This window comes from Lissotriton vulgaris, chromosome 6 (genome assembly GCF_964263255.1).
Source record: "Lissotriton vulgaris chromosome 6, aLisVul1.2, whole genome shotgun sequence".
Classification (NCBI taxonomy): Eukaryota; Metazoa; Chordata; class Amphibia; order Caudata; family Salamandridae; genus Lissotriton; species Lissotriton vulgaris.
This window is the reverse complement of record NC_141694.1, coordinates 1,329,312,430-1,329,334,116: the sequence shown is the minus strand read 5'-3', so window position 1 is coordinate 1,329,334,116 and position 21,687 is coordinate 1,329,312,430. Positions and strand designations below refer to the sequence as shown.

The 21,687-nt window shown below is 48.1% G+C and overlaps 1 protein-coding gene across 2 annotated transcripts in view; it reads right to left on the bottom strand.

The window, feature by feature from the left end:
* TAB2 (TGF-beta activated kinase 1 (MAP3K7) binding protein 2) overlaps positions 1–21,687 on the bottom strand; it is a 269,185-nt gene that overhangs the window by 65,878 nt on the left and 181,620 nt on the right. For both annotated transcript variants that reach the window (XM_086927464.1, XM_086927465.1), the window contains one exon: positions 14,009–15,518. In XM_086927464.1, coding sequence (XP_086783590.1) covers positions 14,009–15,518 — 1,510 coding nt within the window. The remainder of the gene's footprint in view (positions 1–14,008; positions 15,519–21,687) is intronic.

The following is a 21,687-nucleotide window of genomic DNA, read 5'->3' as shown; positions in this document are numbered from 1 at the left end:
TGATGTGTGGGATGTCTACATAGGTACCACTCTAGCACACTGATGTCAGTTACTTTTTCTGACTTTCCACACCAGAAGCACAGAGCCACAAAGAACACGGACCAATGGTGTGGAAAAACTAGGGTCCTAAAGGGGAACAGCCCCGTCTCTAGAAATCTGTTTGGGGGAGGATGGGTGGGTCGGTAAGGGATTTGCAGCTAGATAAAATATCTAAGTAACTTGTTCATATAATAGAGAATTCTAGCTGCAGATTCCTTACCTTAGAATAGATACCCAAGCAAATCTCCCGGTAGGTAGGCTTGCAAACAATTTTAAACCAAAACGGCCTGCAGGAAGGGACGAGGTGCCCATCTTGATGGACCGACTGTCCAAGCAGTATGGGTGGTGATTGTGCAGAGAAGCTCATGTTGCTGCCTGGCAGATGGCCAGCACCGGAACTGTGCATGCTAATGTAGTGGTGGATGCAGTTGCTCTGGTGTAATGAGCTTGCAAGCTCTCTGGGGGTTGCTTCTTGGCCAATGCATAGCAGATTTTAATGCAAAGTACGATTGATCGCGAGATGGTCCATTTCTGCATGACCTCTCTTTTCTTTGGTCCAACATACCCCGCGAAGAGTTGGTCATCCACCTGGAACTCTTCAGTGCAGTCAAGGTAGAACGACAACGCTATTTTTGATTCCACGCTGTGGAGTTGCACCTTTCCCTTAAAGGGATGTGGAATAGCGTAAAAGGTAGGCAGGGTGGTGGACTGGGCTGCTTAAAAGGCAGTGACAACTTTCGGCAAAAAGGAAGCTCTAGTGCAAAGAACCAGCTTGTCTGGGAAAATGTTTAGGTAGGGAGTCACAGACGACAAAGCCTGAAGGTCACCGACCCTACGGGCATATGTTACTGTCACCAGGAAGGCATTCTGTGAGGTCAGTTGTGCAGTGGTTCAAAGAGTGCACAACAGAAAAGTGAGTAGTAGATTAAGATCCCACTGAGGCATGATGAAGGGGGAAGGTGGAAACAGGAGGCAGACCTTTCAAGAACCTATTTAAAACAGTGGATTTGAACAGGGAAGGCTGATCTGTCAACCGTAGAAACGCTGAAATGGCAGAAAGATAGCCCTTTTAAGGTACCCAAAGCAAAGCCCTGCCGGGGCAAGAAAAATTATAAAGAGAAGGACCTGGGAGAATAGTCATGGGGATGGGTGTCAGAAAGAGGGCCAACCTGATTCTTTGTACACCATGCCACAAACGTGCCCCAATGGCAGGCCGTCTTGGTAGAGGTATGCCTGGCTGCCAAGATAACATTGCAGACTTCGGGAAGAAGGTCACAAGCTGCCAATTGTCGCTCCTCAGTCTCCCAGCCTGGAGGCGGAGTGTTGCTTGATCAGAGTCCGTGCTCAACAGCTTGGGATACCAAATTCTCCAGGTCCAGTCCGGAGCCACAAGGACGACCTGGGCCCGGTCGTTCCTGATCATCTGGAGACCTTTGGACAGGAGTGGTGTGAGTAGAAAGACGTACAGGAGGCCTGAGCTTAACGCAAGAGGAAAAGCATCTATGAGCGAGAGCTGCTTTGAAAACTCCTGTGTGCAAAACCGCTAATATTTGGCGTTCTTAGAGATGGCTAACAGATATAACTAAAGGGCCTCCCCACTGCTGAAAAAGACCTTGCACCAACCCTGGATAGAGATGCCACTTGCAATCCACTAGGCATCTTCAACAGAGTTTGTCCTGCCTGGCGTTCAGAGTACACCAGGTGTTGAACCACCAGGGAAGTGCCCTGTCCAGAGGCACAGAGAATCTCGACAAAGGGTCCACGAACCCACTCTGCCCTGCTTGTTGTAGTACCACATTGCGGTGGTGGTGATGTTGTGAGCACCTACATTAGCCTTCCCTTGATAGAGGGTAGAAAGGCTTTCAATGCCAGCCAGATGGCCTGGAGCCCTTACATTTTTATGTGAAGTCCATATTCCGCTTGGAGACCAGAGGCCGCTGATCTCCACCTCTCCCAGGTGGCCGCCCCATCCCAGGAGTGAAGCATCTGTGTCTGAGAAGGGAGATCGCTTACCCAGCCGCGGTTGGTCATCTACAACTGTAGATCTTTGGCAGTTCCCTCAGAGATCCGGATTATTCTTGGCAGATTCCCTTGATGTTGCGCCCACTGGAACTTCAGAGGTCCCACTACAGAACCCACATATGTCATCACAAGAAGGATGTAGGAATCCATGAAGTCCAACAGCTTCAGAGTCAGTCTCACCGAAACAAGGGTAGAGGCTGAAACATCAGTATCATAGATTGAATATCCTGGACTTCACGTTTAGGAGGATAAGCCTGAAACGGACTGTGTCCAGAACAGCTCTGATGAAAGGGAGAGTCTGAGAAGGAAGGAGGTGTTACCTCGGAACATTGATAGGGAACCCCAGCGAGTGCATGGGATCCGCCGTAATCTGAAGGTGGGAGAAGACTGCCTGGGGCGAGCCTGCCTTCGGCAGCCAGTCATCGAGAAAGTGTAAGACTGATCTCTACAGATAAGCTGCAACCATCCCCCATCACTTTGCTGAAAACCGGAGGGGGACTGGTAAGGCCTAAAGGAAGCACAGCAAATGGACTGTGCTCATGTTCTATAATGAACGTCTGTGGGCAAGCAGGATGGGAATGTGGAAGTACGCGTCCTGCATGTACAATGCCACCATCCCATCCCATCTCTTGACAGATAGGGTTTGAGGGATTGCAAGCATTTTGAATTTCTCCTTTGAGGAAGAAATAGAGAAGGCGCTGGTCTAGGCTAGGATGAATGGCTCCGTCCATTTTGAGCAGTAGAAAGTAGCGGGAATAACAACAATAACCTATTTCTGCCATTGCCACCCTCTCTATGGCTCCCTTGACCAAGAGAGCCACCACTTCCTGACGGAGAAAGCAGAGATGCTCCTCCTTTAGCCAGTCACAGAATTGTGGTGGGAAAGTCACAAAGGGGCCAGAGTAGCCCCTTCGGACAATCTGAAGAACCCAGCGGTCTGATTTTATCGACCTCCAGTGGAGCAGGTGATGGCGTGTCCTACCTCACAATGGGTGCCCATGGTGGTTGGAGGGCAAACTAAAATGGCTTAGAAGCTGAGACTGGTGGAGGGAGAAAGGGGGTGGCCTGGGCAACCCACGGGATCTGTGGGTATCGCATCCCCAGACGCACAGAGGCTAGGAAGCTTGCACACTGTAGATGCTGGCTGGGCCACGTAAGGAGGGAAAGGTGGACTGGAGTTGACGGGGCCATGGAAAGCCCCAAGGACCTGGCCGTGGCTTTGCTATCCTTGAAGTGCTCCAGCGCTGAGTCCGCCTCATCTCCAAAGAGACGGGAGCCAAAGGTCATGTCTATAAGCGATGCTTGGACATCCCCAAAAAAGCCAATCGTCCTCAGCCAGGCACGGTGCTGTAAGGCCACTGACTAAGAAAACAGTTCTGCCTAGCGAGTCAGTTGTGTTCAGCCCACAACGGATCGTGATCTTCGCTACATCTCTCCCATCCGTCATGGCTTGGAAGAGTAGGACGAGAGCTTTTTCTGGGACCATGGGCAGCACCTGTGCAACTGAATCCCACAGAGCTTGAGAGTAACATCACAAAAGCCACACAGTGTTAATGGACTCCTGTGCCAGGCTGGTGGAAGAAAACATTTCCTTGCCTAAGGTGTCCAGCCTCTATCTGGTGGGAATGTGGCGCCCTGGCCAGGGCGATTGACCCTGGAATCTGGGGCTCACTGTTCGATCCCCCGACACGGCGGCAGGTCAGCCCAGCACCATGTGACTCTCGACAATAGCTTGCTTAATCTTCCCGACGGCTCCCAGCGCCGGATGCTTTCGGTTAACTGTTAGCACTTTACAAATATTGGATTACATTACTTGGGAAATGGAGACTTTGACCACCAAGCTCTATGGGGTAGGGTGTTGCACGAAGAAACTGGTGTCTCCTAGGGTGGGGCAGTGAGTAATTGTCCTGTTCACACGAGTCCTTGTGCAGGGTTTCAAGCTGGTTCCAAGTAGGACATCTGTAAGGGCTTCATTAAATCGGAGAAGCGGTTCTGAGGGGTCACTACCAGCCGAAGCAATTCTGTCAAGATGTTAGTATTGGCTACCACTGAGGGCAGGCTAAGGTCCATGACCTCGACACTCCTTTTCACTTCCATAGTAAAAGATGCTCCCTCCTCCGTATTCGGAGTAGGAGGGGAGACTATGCCAGGATCCGGAGAGGAGTCCAGAACACGGGCATCCACCAATTCCTCACACCAGTTCATTTTGGGTTCTCGGGATAGTATATTTCAGGGTTCAGTGGCCCTTCCCAATACTCTCCAAGTCCCAACTCATAAGAATAGGTCTCAGGCTCCGGACTGGCTCCAGTGGGTGTCTGACAACAAGCCGGAGGGTCGTCAGAGTCGTGGATAAGAGTGGGGATGGCACCAGTTGTGCAAAGACCACCTGCATCGGGACCGGGAAAGGTCAGGGTGGTATGACTGGTGATGGTCCGGATCCATCCGTGGATACAAGGGGCCAGAATGGAGCCGGGGTGGAACCGCCAAAAGAGGCCCCTCCTGAACACGCAGAGCCCAAAGGAACACCAGCAGGGATGGGCGGCCCAAATATGAGGTGCATGGCCTCATTAATTTCCCGAAGTTGGGGGGGGGGGGGGGGGGGGGGGGGATAGTTCTGACTTCAGGAAACTCAGGGAGACTCTTACTGGCCCAGGCTCTACTGAGGTGCCAGGCCTCAAATAAAGACACTCCCTCATTTTGTCGAATGAATTAGACAGACAAAGTTAAGTCAAAGACATCTTTCAATTCATTCTCTTTTTCTTCGTGTGGGACTTACCTGAAGACGACTTTGAGATACACTAAGATCTTGGGCTCTGCGACCCATCTAGAGGCCTTCCTCTTGACCGGGACCATTGTGAAGTCATACGTCGAGAGGCAAGGAGCTTGAAGACGCGCTCCCTGAAGACCTTGGGGTGAATGGCGCAACAGTCTACGCAGGCCTTCCCGTCATGGTTACGCTCGAGGCACCAGAAGCAAACAAGATGAAAGTCTGTCACCGACATTGGTTGGTGACAGGCGCCCCCTAGGCTGGCAGCCAGTTTTTTCTAGTAGACATCCCGCAACACCGGAAGACTTCTCAAAAAAGTTTGACAAAAAGTAAAAAAAAAACATTCACTGATGACTGTGGTTAGCTCTCTCCGGATCTGTGCCAACTGGTGTGGAAAGAAAAGAAGAGACAGCAACGTGCTGAGGTGGCACCTATATAGGCACTGTACACATCACTTCTGGTGCGGACGTACACAATGCCACGCAGAGCTGAATGACGTGACCTATAGGTGCGCAGGGGTACTGCTCATGAAAAATCTCCAGATCCAGTCTGATGCCTGGGGATAATTCCAAGATAAGGACATTGCAGCTAGAAGTCTATCATATTGTCCTTTCCACAGGCAAAAAACTTGACTTGTAAGAAACAAGTAGCTTCAAAACCACTTTGTACACTTGTAGCTATTTTTACACTATTCTTTCTAAAACCTCTCAACCAATGGCTAATGCTACACTCTTCTGGGAGAAGCCCTTATAACCTATAATAAAAACAATTGCCAAACGATACTTAAGATCTGAACTACAAATCCTTCCACATTTCCTTAACAAGTCAGACATTTTTGTTCCAACATGTGGTGGACTCATTACTAGTCTGGGCATTACAAAAAAGAACAAACATTGGCAAAGCCAATTTACTGATTCAATGCAATAAAAATAAGACACAATGTCCCCTTCACCCTAGTTCCCCTACTGAATCCTACAGCAAACTGCAATTGTCCTGGTCTCACAAAATAAATGAATACAAATTGGTTAAATGTCCACAGGGTTTTCGGAGCGATATGGGGGGGGTGTCAAAGAATGGGAAGTGGGTTGGGACGAGGGAGAAATGGAGGCGTTTGTGGCTGGGAACAGAATATGCCTATGCAAAATCTATTGTCTTTGTCCAAAAACATTTTTTAACATGTTGCTGTGCAACATGGCTTAATTAAAGTGGGAAAAAGCACTATGACGCGGTCAGTGCTGACTTATAGCACTTTTTAAAAAACCTTTAAGCCATGTTGCACAGCAGCCCGTGCTTGAGTGCAACATGTAAAAAACAATCGCGCACAGGGTAATGGAAGGCGGAGGTATATTATTTTTGGAGTGGGTGGAGGAGGGGGGGTGAAAGAGAGGGACTACAGAGCATGCGGTCGGATGCATGCAGGTCAGAAAATAAACACTTGCTGGCCAAAGAAAAGACACTGGCCAAAGAACACAGTAATTGGTCCAAGCTTAACGGCATGGATGAAGACAACAGGAGAAGGAACAGCTGATTGATGGGAACCAAGAGTGACATGGCAGCCAACCAATGGTAAGGTCAGGTAATTAATAGGCAAGCTCAAACCCCATTTAAAATTTAGTTTTAGGGGGGCGTGGCTAAGATGGCTGCCTGAGTAGACGCTAGTTTGTGTGGCTCCCCGGCCCGAATCCCCATTATGACCCTAATTCAGCATTTAAGCCCCCAGGCTGGAGTGATTTGTGCCCAGCAACACGGGGGCAACAGGCGCCCGTCCCTTTGGTGGCGACAGAAGGCGGATAGACTTCCCCTCACGAAGCAAGGTCCAGACTGCTGCCCGGGAGTAACGGCGGCCGAGATCCCGGAGTAAGCAGCGACGAGTTCCCGCCCGGAGGCCCACCAAGAGGACGCCTGCCCAGGGGCGCCGACCGGAGCAGAGGTCAGGAGCCCGAGGGGGAAGAGCATGGCAGCAGCGCTGGCTGAGCGAAGCGCACTGCGGAGCGCACAGCAGAGGACGGCGGTGGTGGCAGCCGGGAGGCGCGAAAATGCAGCCCTGAAGTTTGGGGCCTACATCCTGAGGGGGCGAGGACTGGAACGCCAGTACCGGTGGTGCTTGCCCAGAGCACATAGCGCTTTCCAAGTGGGGTAACGGAGCCAGGCGGGACAGGCTAGGGCTTACGCCGGATCTGGCTCAAGAGGACTTTGTGAGGATCAATCTGCGCTGCCTGGCTGAGAGAGGTGCTTGGAGCGGGCCCTCTGTAGTGCCTATCCCCCATTGAACACAGACCACATCGGTGGACGGGGCAAGTGGCTGGCGCGGTGCAGTAGATGGCGTGAGGAGCCTAGACCGCGGCCCACGGTGCCGGAGTTCCAAGTGAGCATGCAACTCCCCTGAGCGGACTCCATTCGAGTGGGCAAGCTTGCGAGGCTCTCCAAGGCTAGAACAGCCGGCGCACCATGGCCACTGTGGGACGCCGGGACGGCCGCACCATAACGGACATGCTGGTCAAGGGCACCCCTAAGGGAGAGAAGAGCCTGCCGACCACGACAATGGCGAAAGACACTACAGAGCAAGAGGAAGGAGGGGCCCCCATCACTAAATCGTTCTTGGAGACTTTATTTAACTCTTTGCAAGAGGACTTCCAGACGCTAAAACAGGACATGGCTGGGGAGCACCGTGAACTGCGCCGTGATGTGGATAGTTTGGGGGAACGAGTGGCAGCGGTGGAGGAAGCGAACAGTCTAGGAGCGAGGAGGTCGGACAATTGCAGCAAGAAGTTATTCACCTCCGTGAACAACAAGTCGATTTTCAGGCGCATGCGGAAGACCTCGAGAACCGCTCTCGGAGGAACAACATGAGGGTCCCATCTAAAGCAGAGGGGAATAGTGTCGCTCACTTTCTACAAGGAATGTTCCAGGAGATTCTGGGGGAAACTGATAACTTTGAAATACGCATCGATAGGGCACACAGGGTGGGCCTGGCACACCAGGCACCCGCTCGCCCTCAGGATATTTTGGCCATCCTACCCGACTTTCCCTTGAAAGAAAGAATGTTGAGAGAGGCACGCCAGAAACAACCTCTCCAATTTCAAGGCTAGACAGTGGCACTGTACTAAGACCTCTCGGCCACCACCCTACAAAAGAGGAAGGCATTTAAGGTTGCCTCGACATTCTTACGTGACAATGGGATTCCATATTCCTGGGGTCACCCTTTCAGGCTAATCTTTAAATGGAAAGGGGTTCTGCATCAACTCAGATCACTGCGAGACACATGTGCCCTGCTGGGTATCGACCTCGATGAGGAATCCAAGGCGGAAGAGGCATCTTTACGACCCTCACAGGAGAAGTCGCCGCAAACTTTGCGAGATGGATGGCAACGAGTGGGAAGCAGACGTTCACCCAAGGCCAATCTTAAACCACACCCAGCGACAGTGGCAAAGGAACAGGCATCAGCTATCCAGGAAGTGGCTAAGGACACAGCAGCATTGAACTGAAGCAGCAGAGACAGGGGGCTTTTTCTTAGCACGGAGACCATGCAGGTCTGAGGGGGAACGGGCGGGCGGCCAACGAGGTCGCCACTGCCACACACTCCTCCACGAAACGCTACCACAGGCCTGGACTAAGTATTGATAGGCCTGGGACTATGATTTATACTTGGGAGTTTCTGGTTGGGGTTAGGGAGGGGGGTGGAAGGTGTTGGGGTTCGAAGGGCGCAATAGGGGGGGGGAAATCCAGTGCTCCAACCCTAATTCAGCTCACAACCCGCATTTCCACACAAGGACAGGACCTCCTTACGCGACACACACGGGCCTACACCCATGGCGTCATCTGTCCAAACATGAGCATGACCTGGTTCCTCAACAGTTATGCCACACACCACCCTTAAGATTTTGACCCTCAATGTGCGGGGTCCTAACAACCCTGTTAAACGACAAGCGATCTTATCCTGTCTAGAAAACGCACAAGCGGATGTATGCTTATTACAGGAGACCCATTTACTGGTGCGAGATTGCCATAGGCTGCGCTCTCGTAAATTCCCAGTGCAGTTCTTCTCTTCTAGCCCCACCAAGACAGCTGGAGTAGCGCTTCTAGTGGCACGACAATTCAAAGGGGAGGTCTTACATAAAAGCGCAGAACTTAGAGGGAGACTGCTTGCATATCGTTTTGCCTTGGGAGGCCTCACGTTTACTGTTGGGTCCCTTTACGCCCCAAATGAGGGCCAGGAACGGTTCCTGCACTCTGCCCTTATGGAAGCCACAGCCACGCCAGACAGACACATTATCCTGGGGGGTGATCTAAACCTAGTCTTTGATAATATCCTAGATTGGTCTGGCCAACGCACTCACCAGGCGGGGACGCTCTCAGCTAGCAGCGTAGATCGACTGAGGGACCTGGATTTACACGATCTCTGGGGCAGAAGCCACCCTCAAGATAAAGACTATTCATACTATTCCAATGCACACAAAACATACGCCAGATTAGACCACCTCTTAGCCTCAGGCCCAGTGTGCACATTAACGACTTCAACAGAAATGGGAGTTCTCACTCTCAGACCATGCACCCGTCACTACCACGCTCACCCTACCCACCTACATCATATCCTTCCTAGAGTATGGCGCCTTAGAAACACGTTATTGCACAGAGGGGACGTGGTGAAACACATTCAAGAGGCAATCAAAGACTACCTTTCCCACAATGACAATTCCGACACAACCCTTGCGACGCAATGGGCAGCTCTTAAGGCGGTTCTCCGCAGGGAATTTATAGCTCTCTCTTCCGCAGAAAACATGGACAGACAGACACGCCTCCACGAGCTGGAGCAAATGCACCAGAGAACCGGGGCCCCAAGAATTTGGAAGCAACTCAAGGCCATGTGACACCAGTTGTCGGCATTAGACATGGACCGAGCGGAATTCGCGGCTCTAAGGCTGCGGCATGCCTATTTTACCTGAGGCGACAGATGTGGCCGCCTGTTAGCAAATAGGTTACGAGATACACGCCAACAGCAAAAGGTCAAAGATTGCCCGACCCGACGGGTCCTGTGTCTCAGAGGATGCCGATATTGCGGATGTTTTCAGCGATTTTTACGCCACCCTCTATGCCGGCAGCCCGCTGAACGGCTCAGAAGCTATTGCCTTCCTAGACTCGGTTACGCTCCCCTCTCTTTCTGCGCCTCAAACGGAAATATCTCGAGAGAGACATTCGCATAGAAGAGGTTATCGCCACTATCTCTAGGCTCAAATTGGTGAAGGCACCGGGGCCAGATGGCTTTCCAGCCATCTTCTATAAGAAATTCTGCGCTACGCTATCCCCGATCCTCACCCGCCTATTCAACACGTTTGCTGAACCTGGGGCGATACCGTCTGACCTCCTACGAACTTCAATAACTGTCATCCCCAAGCCCTGAAAAGACAAGACTAGGGGCGGGGCCTACCGACCGATCTCGTTGTTAAACGTAGATCTCAAACTATATACGGGGATCCTCGCAGCCCGACTTGCACCCTATTTACCCGGCCTCAGACACGGACCAGGCAGGCTTTATCCCCAAATGCCAGATGGTAGATAATACCAAACGCATTGTCCACCTGATAGAAAAAGCTACCTGAGTGCAGGGAGAAAGAATGATGTTGGCAGTAGATGCCGAAAAGGTATTTGACCGAGTCCATTGGCCCTATTTAGAACTGGTTATGGCAAAGGTGGGGATCGGAGAGAAATTTCGCAACCTAATTTTTAACTGTTACAGGTCCCACTGCAGTAGTCCGGGTGAATGGCTACAGTTCGGCCAGTTTTACTATCGAGAGAGGCACGAGGCAAGAGTGTCCACTCTCGCCCCTTTTTTTCGCCCTGTATATGGAGCCACTCGCCCAGAGGATACGTCAAAATCAGGCAGCTACAGGGATAAGGTTTGGCGGTTTCACACATACCATCAGTTTCTACGCAGATGACATACTGATCTCTTTAGAAAACCCACAAACCGCCCTACCAGCATGTTTAGCGGAGTTTGGCGCCTTCGCCAAAGTGGCTGGGTTCAAAATGAGTTTTCTCCCCCCACAAGAGTTTATGTACAAGGCCTATTTCCCATCCAGTGGGCATCGGACACCGTCCTGTATCTAGGGATCCAATTGGCCCCTTCACTTAACCCCATGGCTGTGGCTAACTACACGAGCCTCTGTGGGAAGATTGGGGAGGAGATAGGCTGGTGGAAGCATTTCCCGCTCTCCTGGTTGGGCAGGATCGCAGCGGTCAAATTTACCATCCTACCCCAAATCTCTATCTTTTCCGGGCTCTACCGTTGAGACCACCCGCCGGATGGATCCCGTAAACACAAGCCGAACTTGCCCAATTTATCTGGCAGGGCCGGAAACCCAGAATGCGGAGGGCATTGGTCACGCTGGCCCTGGAATCGGGGGGCCTGGGGATACCGGACTTGCATAAATACTACCAGGCGGCGCAATTGCGCTACCTGGTCCAATGGAGTAAATGGGAGCCGGAGAAACACGGTCTCTTCCAGGACCAGGCTGTGGCCAGCCGCCCATTGCAGGAAATTCCCTTTCGCCTGAAGATCCACAGGCCTGCTAACCTCTACGCCTCGTATATCACATGAGTTCCCTTAGAAGTGTGGGATGCCACTTGTCTTACCCATGACCGTACAACCTTCCCATCCCCACTTACCCCACTGGTGGATAACCTAGACTTTACCCCGGGCGCCGGAAGATCGACTTTCACACATTGGAGGCCGGCAGGTTGCCAATTCTTGTATCACATCTATAGCCCGGAGGGAGTGATCCCCTTCCCACATTTTAAACAATAGTATGGCTTCCCAGAGACGGAACGGATGCGCTACCTTCAAGTCAGAGACTGGGCACTTCAACCACAGGTGAGGACGAGCGCAGACCGACTGTTCCTGCCGTATGAACGATGGCTTCTATCCCGCACCTCAGACACTAAACTCATATCTGACCTTTACAAGATGCTGCAGACAACACAGACGCATATTTATATTCCAGGCAGGGAGCGATGGGAAAGAGAACTAGGCAGGGTCCTTAGTCACAAAGAATGGGAGAAGATATCCTATAGAGCACGTCACTCCGCATACCACATGGGGTTCACGGAGACACTCACGAAAATAACAACATACTGGTACTACATCCCTGAACGGTTGCACGAGATGGACCGTAGTAAAGAGAAGTTCTGCTGGTGGGGCTGTGGCCAAGTTGGTACCCTGGTGCACTTGTTGTGGGACTGTGACCAACTCCGCTCTTACTGGACACAGGTGTTTGACAAACACTTTCAAACAGAGCTCCCACGCTTTCCAGCGCATGTCTTATTAGGGCTTCCTAACCCACTAAAATACCCCTTACGCTCCCGCAGAGGACGCCAAATAGCCATTACACTGGGTTCCGCGGTGCAAAATATCCTCGCACACTGGCGCACCTCCACTACTCCCTCCATCAGTGGCTGGCTGCACAGGTTGTAGCATGTACTAGGCATGGAGAAGTTATCGCTCACCATGACTGGGGAAGGAGATACATATGAGGAGCTCTGGCAACCATTTCGATCACTCCTGATCACGGAATTCAGAGAAATCACTTGTCCTCGATACCTTCGACTTATGAGGCTCACAGAGCCAAAGGAGACCGACCCTTAGCATATACAGATGGGGAGGCATAGGGGATGGGAGCGGTGGGGAAGGTTGTGGTGGGGATGAGCACCGGACGGGAGGGTGGGGAGGTGGGGGGGTCGGATGGGGGGGGGGAGGGGCGGGAGGTTCTTATTTTTCTTGTTTCACCCTATCTGTGCATTTCCGTGGCTATCCTCATCAGGCTGTATTTTGTATGTTGCAACACACCTCTCTTGGGCCCCATTTGCTTTTATGCCACCTAATATTAGCACACGATCAGAATGTGTATGTGGTGAAATTTTTCTTTCTCTGTATCGATTTCAATAAAAAGAGTTAAACCATAACATTTTGTTTTAAGAAAATAGCTTTTGCTGACAGTGCCTGCGTCCTGTAGGCTAAAGCTCAAAAGGGTGCTAGGATGGGAAAACCAACGGACAATCTTGGGGGTGTGGGCTTTAAGGATGAGGAAGAAGGACAGTGTGCGCTTGGGGGTAGTGGGAATTTATCAGGGGGAAGAAACAAAGGAGAGGTCCAGCTAAAGAGCTACTAAGTCTGTGCACTCTCACGAAGTGTTGACAGGAAAAAAAAGTAGTTAACTAAACGTGAGCACTTGGAAGAATACACGTTATGCAATCAAAAACATGGTCATGAGGATATGTTGCAGGATGGGACAAATACAAGTAGATGTTGGCAAACCATTGAATAGGAAGCAAGCAAATAAGTAACAATGAAGCTAACCAAAGCTCTAAGCTTTTTGACATGGCCCACAAGAGGCTTTAGTCTGACAGCTAAAAGCTGTCTGGTAAGTAAGACCTAAAATGAACTGAACATTGTTAATCTACGTAGATGTCCAAAACCGAGCAGAAGGACAGATATGTATGCTTGTGATGCAGTAGGCAAAAAAATGATGTAAAGGATACCCGCAGCCTTATTGAACAGGGCTCTGACAGGGGGAGCAGAGCCAACTTCCACAGTGTCAATATTCTCTTATTTCAATTCAAAATTGATGCTGGAGCATCTTTCACCCTCTCCAAACATTTACAAATGTGCGCATGGAAGTTTTTAATTGCCACTGAAAAAGCAAAAAATGTTCATCACTGGAAGGTATGAACTGTAAGTCTTAAAATTAAGGAATTATATAGTACTGTGAAAAGCACATTTACTATGTAGATTGCTGCACAGCACCATCTCCATTCATCTACATTGCTGTAGATTTATAACCTGTTTTACTAATTTGCACACAGGATATAGTGCAGAGAGGTGTGCTAACAAAAGAACAAGGTAAATGAGTGTAGTTTACTAAAAGAGCAAAGGAGAGCAAAGGAAAACAAAGTAGCAGTATTGCAATGCCAAGATTTCATACAATATATAAACACTAACATCTAACAATGCACATTGTCTCATCAAAAGTAGAATCTAACAGTCTGAAACTTATCTGTCTAGACAATGAGGACTAGCATAGCAAACTTCAACAGGCACATGATCAAAATTGAATGAACATTATGATGTTTAGCTCACAATTTCTAATTTCATATAGGTTAAAACAAGAAGAACCAGATATTTTTTACCTTGGGTGTAGGCAGCATCATCTGATCCCATGCTCAGTTTCCGTGCATCATTGAGCCTATCCATGTGTGCCAACATAGGGTCTGTAAAATGCGGAATACCTTCCGGGTCTCCAAAATGATCAGGAAGATTTAAAATATTTGTTGGTTCAAATGTTGGGGAGACAACGCCTGGGGAAACAGCAGGAGGTTTGTTCGGAGAAACTGTGATTTTAAAAGTGTATTTTGTGTTAGGCTGAGTGACTACCACTCTAGGAGAGGTGGCTGCAGTATTATTGCCTACTGCTCGACTCTTTCGTGGCTGATGATGAATGAATGCAGGGCCCATGCTTACTTGACGAGACATATTTCGGCCAGTGGCAACTGCTCCACCAGGATTTGTTGAAATGAATAGGGTGGGCTGGTTTCTCAAAACCTGATCATCACCCACCTGGGAATTAGCTGAAATGTAGACCTTCGGCTGATTGCGGTTAATCAATTCATCTGTATTTGGTGGACTTGTAGCTATGTAAACAGTGGGTTGACTTCGTGTTAAAGCCTGATTGTTGATGGAAGAATGGTTAGAAGAGCTGCGACCACCTGTTGATCGCAATGTAGAATTATTTCTTTGTGGGGGTTCAAGCTTGATTTCAATTTGGTTTTTGCGAGGTCCTGTGGAGATATTCTGAATGTTGTACTGAGTATGAGAAGAAGGTTGTGAATTACCAGATGAATGAAGCATTGGCGGTTGAGGAGTAGTAGGTGAGCTGATGGGCATGTAGACATGAGAAGTCTGGTGGCCCTGTTGGCTTGACTGTGTTAATTGTGATGAGGTATGTGTTGTAGGAAATGATGAAGGAAGAGTAGTCCAAGGACCTGGCTGAGAAGGTTGATACACCTGTTGTGGGTGCATTGGGGTAAACTGTGACATCCAACCTGGCTGTTGCTGCGTCTGTCGGGCTGTACCACTTTGAGCTGTGATGTAAGGCCTGATATATATAGAATTTCCTGGTTGATTGTTAAGTACAGGTTGAGGGCCACCATGGATGTGCAAAGAAGTAGGAGTATTGCGGCCAGTCTGAAGATTCGGGCTCAAGGTTACCATAATTGGGTTAAATCTGGGTGTTTGGATACCCGGACCAGTCGATCCCTTGTGGCCCACATGAAGTCCAAGATGCTGTGATGGGTTGGAAGAATTAACTGCATTTGGCATACTAAAAACATTGAAACCTGATGGAACTTGAGCCGGCGCAGTCTGTGGCTCCTGTTGAAACAGATCATTGTTGGAGTGACCACCTTGCAGGTGTCCATCACTAATGCTGTGTGCTAGCGTCCTACCCCCATTCATTCTACTGCCATCTCTTGGATGGTGATACATGTGTTGGGACTGTAAATCCAAATTTAGCGACGTCATGTGATTTCGTAAACTACCAATCCCAGTATCATCCGAAAACCCTAAGTCTCCTTCACCATAGAGATACTTTGTACTTTCCCGTGTAAGAAATGCACGGCATGCATCCAAGTTGTTGTTGTTCTGTTGAAGAGGACAAAGAAAACAGTTCAATTAAAAAGGGGCATTTTTTCAAGTTAATCAATATTTGATCAAATCAATGTTAATTAGGATAAATTTCTGCTACCATCCAAGACATACTTGAAACATGACCAAGATATATATATGGCAATTATTACCCCACTTTAAACCAGATGGTGGAGCACCATTAGTGCCAACATCAAGACGAGGTTTTGACTGTATAACTGTTTCATTTGGAAAAAGAAGCACTTTTGTACCCTTCAGTTCAATTTCAAATTACATAACACAAATATTTCTACAAGGTTAATAACTTGTCCTTCTATTCCTCGTGTCTAGAGCTGTACCCACTAAAGAGGGAGAAAAAAATGAAGACTGATAGTTTCTGCAAAATGGACTCACAATATCAGTGGTCAAGAAAATAGTGTTTGCTGAAAATCTTCAAAATAAGGTAAACTTATCTATACACTGCTCTGAATGCAACACATCCAGAGACCTTCAAGAAACTGCAATAGTCAAAACAAAGAAGGGCAAACAAGTGTACAGAAAAACAAAGGTTGAGATGAGCATATGCCTTATCAGCCTAGTACACAAAGTTATTGCTCGCTTTGCTTTATCTTTAAGTCTCCTTCCTGCACACATGCTGTCATTTTCCTTTTTAAAAGAGGTCCTGCAGAGGGTTCAATTCTATAACAAATCATGATTGCATGAGAGGTCTTCGAACCTTTCATCATTCCCTCATGTTCACGTCATGTCACTGTCACCTGCTGATATGGCTCCCCATGTCCGGCCACCTATCGCTCAGTATCTCAACTCGTATTCTACTCTGAGGTACTGGGATGCTTCTAATGTTTGGTCTTCAAACGCCTCACATCTCACCTCTCCTCAAGCAACCAAGGTAACACTCTCCCGTCAAGCATCTACCACCGTCCTCCCACACAAACAGCACTCATACATGTATCCATCTTTACATCCACAGCAGATTACAATCACCTTTCTTCTATTCTCAAAGTCTTCTGCTTATCTGCTACTTTTAAAACTGTTGCATTGACCATATTCTACTCCTCTGCTGACTCACTAGGCATAGGAGGCACGGCTCTCAACTCACTATACCGGTCTTACATAGCTAATACGAACAAAAATTCATATACCCCAGCCCAACTCCCAGTGGGAGTCTTACAAGAATCAGTACTCAGCTGCCTTCTCTTCTCACTATACATCACCTTTGTCTGCGACTTCTTTTGATTCTCTTATGATCACACCACCTAAATCATTGTCTTACTCAACTCCTAAAGTTCCGCCTGAAGTGCATTTCCGTTTTCTCATACCCATCCACCACTTGACAGCATTATGGGCGTTGATGCTGAACTCCACAATTAAAGTAAGTTACTTTGCAGTCGCTACTGCACTCTTCTCGCTCACTTCCATAATCCTTTTTCACCAAAGTTCCACTCATGTTTGCACCATCGACTAAAATCAAGTGTTCTCTTCAGTATACTGATGGTGAAGAGGCCTTAATGACCAACCCAGCCACTGCCTTCAAGAACTCAATAGGCACCAGATCTGCTCATGCTTACTACTATTCAACTGTCATCCAACTCACTGGGTATTTAAGTAAACCAGAGTTTAACAGCATGTGGACTGGCCTACTGAATTACTCCTCCTCACTTTTTAACAAGGTAGTCAAGTTGCTATCTGGCTTTATTCACCCTACTGAGTGATTCTCCCACGCTTGGCTCATTGACCGGAATAGGTCCTTTCACTTATTCAAATATTAGTGTTAAAATCAATAAAGAACATGGCCTCTAGCTACCTCCCTCAGTTCATGATGCTACACACCAATTCACAATATTAGATCCCCAAACAAATCTTCTGACTACACCTAAACCACTGTGTGCCATCTCTAATTTAAGACTTCTACCCATGCGAACCCTTCCGCTGGAACAGCTTAAAGATTGACATATACACTATTGACTCACTTGAGTTCAATACTTCACTGAAAACACACCTTCTGCAAACTTAAACGTTAAACTGCTGACGCCCCACCCACCTTTGATTTTTACGGAGAATATGTTGTATATGTACTTTGTGTTCTTTAGCTAATGACAGGCTATGGTTTTTACTAGGTTTCTCTTTGCCAAGCAGTATATTGGTTCCATCTATTAATGGATGATTGTTTGCAATACCTACCATGAGCCAATTTACATTACCTATGTCCAACCATTGATGTGATGTGCAACATTTGAACCAGCCGCCAGCGTCTTTTTGTAGGCGCATGCAAACACCTTCAAAATGGCCCAGGCGAAATTTTTTGCTGCCCCGTTAATTTTTTTTTTTTAAAGAGTGGGCAAAGCAACAGGAGGGGGATGTGGGAGTCGGTGTTAGAAGCAAAGTGATTTGGGCGTGCCGAAGCAACATGGATGGAGTGGCAGGTGCCGGATAACAACATGGGGCGGTGGAAGCAACTCAGAGGTCGTAGATGGGCAGAGGAGAAGCAATGGGCGAGACAATGTGGGAACACTGGGGAGGAGAAGCAACAGGAAAGGGATGCGGGGGAAGCAACATAGAGGGGAGTGGCGGGGAGGAGAAGCAGCAATGGACAATAGCAACTTGAAGCACGTAGAAGCACACTGGCAAGAATGCAGAGGGAGGACATGAGTGAAAGTAACATGGAAGAGAAGGGGTGAATCAAAAGGTGGGGTGAAGCACTAGGGGGACAGAGCAACGGAGAGTGCAAGTAGAGAGAAGTTAACTGAGACACCTAGGAGTCAAAATATACTCTCTTATGGAGTGCTTACAAAACACAAAACCTAAGAGTGTATCAAAGCGAGACAAGTTCTGTCTTTCACATTTCATGGTCTTGCCCCATAATTCAAAAGTATTGGGAAGGCGTTGCCTGAGAGATGATGGCCGTGGTGGGGAAGGATGTCCCGCTAGACCTGGGATGGCACATACTGGGAGTAACGGGAGAGAGGACGTGGCTGCAATGGGCCAAGACCTGGCAGGCCCTAGCCGGGTGGCCAAGAGGAATATAGACCAGGCATAGGTGGCAGGGATGGCCCACACGTTGAAGGCATGAACTAAAGACTTAGATTGGTGCCAAGGGGCAGGGCAAGTGATTTACCGGAGTCGGGGATGCCCATGTAAAGGAGAAAAGTTATGGGGGGCGTGGGCATCGCTATAAGGAGTGTTACGGAAACTGCCGGGATGACCAGATGTTTACATATCCCTCGAGTGTATAGATGATATCAGTTACTAATTGACTTGGGTATGTGTTATGCCTTGGGTTACTCTTGAAAAATGTTTATCCTGTACAATAAATATCTGGGACCCAATGAAGACAACTGGCTACCAACTTTTAGTTGGGGCCTGAGGGTCCTTTTAGTTCACACTGAGCACGTGCACCCTATCTCCTTACTAACTGGTTACTGATTGTTGGTGCCAACTATCCTATGATCGCCTGAATCTCTGGCTTCCCCTTTTTGTTCCCTATATTTGCTGACACTCTTACGTTGATTGTTATATATCCTGTACAATATCCATACATATGATGATTATCTGAAGCTTATTTTTATGTTTAATAAAAAAGAATTAAAGACAAGCAATATTAATACCGTTAGCTCCGGCTTTAACGGACTGTTGTATGGTAATGTGAAGCATCAGAGGAAAAAAGCATGGGAATAGATATGCATTTGAATGGAAGCAAAGGACTGTAGAATCTATTCGTGTGGGTTAAAGGGTCAGATGGCATTTGCACTGTTAAATTAGAGTCAAAAGTCCATATAGGTTGATAATGGCCTTTCTCTCATATGTGCTGTTGCCAGAGAAAAACAAAATATCCTGTTATTGAACACAGTTTAATAGCATTCCAATGTCCTGTGTGTGCCCCTGAAAGTTCAAGAGTAGGCATCTGGAAAAATAAACAAAATGATCATAGCTATGTGGAAGCACACAACGTCTGCATGATCAAAACATTTACTCCTGGATCTCAACATGTGGTGGAGCAAAAGCCCCTCTCTAGTGATGCCCACATACATGTTAAGCCAGACCACATAATATGGTGCTTGAAAAGCAAGCACGTAACAAGCTAATCAACAGTTATGGTACAGAGGCAATGCCCTGTGGGAAGGACAACACAATATTGACCAGCTGGGATACCAATAAGAAGTAGACAAATGAGTGACAGGAAAGATAACCAACGGAATGCAATGGGCATTCTCCAAGCCCCTGAACATTCTTGGTAAGCCCACAATACACTGAACCTCTTCCATCACACAGGACTGGAAGATACCTGACGGACTCTAGTTGGAATCACTCCTCAATGCAAGTTCCCTGCAATCAAATCAAAGAACTCACACCCAATCATCCAGCAAGCTCCTTATTTCAGAGAACTCACATCCACATCACTCATTCACCCCCCCCCCCCCCCCCCCCCACAAGACTGGTGAGACAGCTCCTCACTGCCAATGCATCTCAACCGGTCCCCCTCTTAAACTGGAACCAGGCACCACCCTCTGGGAACTGGGAATGGGACTTCATGCGCTAGTCACACTTCTGCTGCCACCACTGGATACCACACTTACTGGTGAATCCAAACAACTCACACTGCACTTAGGGGATGATCTACCCTCCCGAGCTAGTTACTTCATACCAATTAAGTTCCCACTGTAGGCCAACCCAAGAACCAGTGCAATGGCTCAAGGGCAGTCTCTCCTCCAGATTCTCTGGTTTCTGTCCTTGTCAGGACACCCAATTCATAGTGCACAAAAAACACATTTCCAAAGAAAAAAAGAAATGACACTTAAAACAAACTTAGACACAATAATCCCTTTCCATGTGACTATCTAAATTGCAAAGGTTTGTAGTGCAGCCAGTTGTCATTGTGGTAATGCGCAAACGCAAGTCCTATCCTCACCACTGTCAACCAATGTTAGAAATGGGATCTCTGGTTGGCTAAGGTTTGCGCCAGAGCCAGCCAGAGACCACCACTCTAGTCCGGGCAAGGGAGTTACACGCCAAAGTTAACCCCTGCTCACCCCCTTGGTAGCTTGGCACGAGCAGTCAGGCTTATCCCGGTGGCGATGTGTAAAGCATTTGCGCTGCACACACAGCAACGACATACTAGGCACACCACAAAAGGAACTCCACATAAGGTTATATACAAAAATAGCCTTTGTATTATCATAAAACACATTAGATGGTAATCACACAATATACACTGTGCCAACTGGCACTGGGCAATATTTACAGGGGATTATTTACACAATGTAACACTACCGTAGATTGGGGGTCCAGAGGGATGATAGATTATAGACTCGGGTGAGTGAGGGTTCTTATCCTTAAGGGATGTCTCCCCCAGTTAATTTACGCTTGTAACTTGGTGTTTGAGAGAGGCTCTAAAACATTGGTTTATATAGACGTTCTAGACTTAAGGGGTTCTACACTTGTATTTTGATTATTTACACAAGACAGGGCCACGTGGGGCACCGCCAGAATCATCACTTGGTAAAAATAGTAAAAGTAAGAACATATCATAAATGTAGACCACAACCAGTAATTACTGGTAAACACTATACTCCGCATCAACCTGTAACATAAATCATATTACGTACAGTATCACATCAGGCGAGAAATATACTCTGCGCCAACCTCATATGCCTAAACATAGAAGACCATAATCTCCTAAACATAACTCGCATTAGGAAATAAACTTCTAACATAAACCGCAATAGGGAATTACTCGTACCTAAACCACAGTTGAGCATAAACTAAAACATAACACAGTATGCAAAACCTCATAATCATAAACCACATCTAGAAGCATAAATCAGGGTGCATAAAACATACTATATAAATTACATTTCCTAGCACCTATATAAATCACATTAGGGCATGGCACCCTACAAACCCAATAGTCCCCCTGGCCAACTGGCAATCTCTAAGGGTCTCAAATGCCCTAGGTCCAAAAGTCAGGGTGGCTGCCTGTGCAGCGAAAGTCAAGGGTGCGCAATTGCGCTGACCTAAACGTTGCAGCAGGCACAAATTGCTGCTCAGCTGGGAATAAATGGGGGCGAAGGAGTGCGTCTCACTACTAACTTCAACATGTCCCCAAAGAATGAATAACCTTAACAGTGCAGCTGCCCACTACTTGCTGGGCAGCTGGAAATACGAAAAT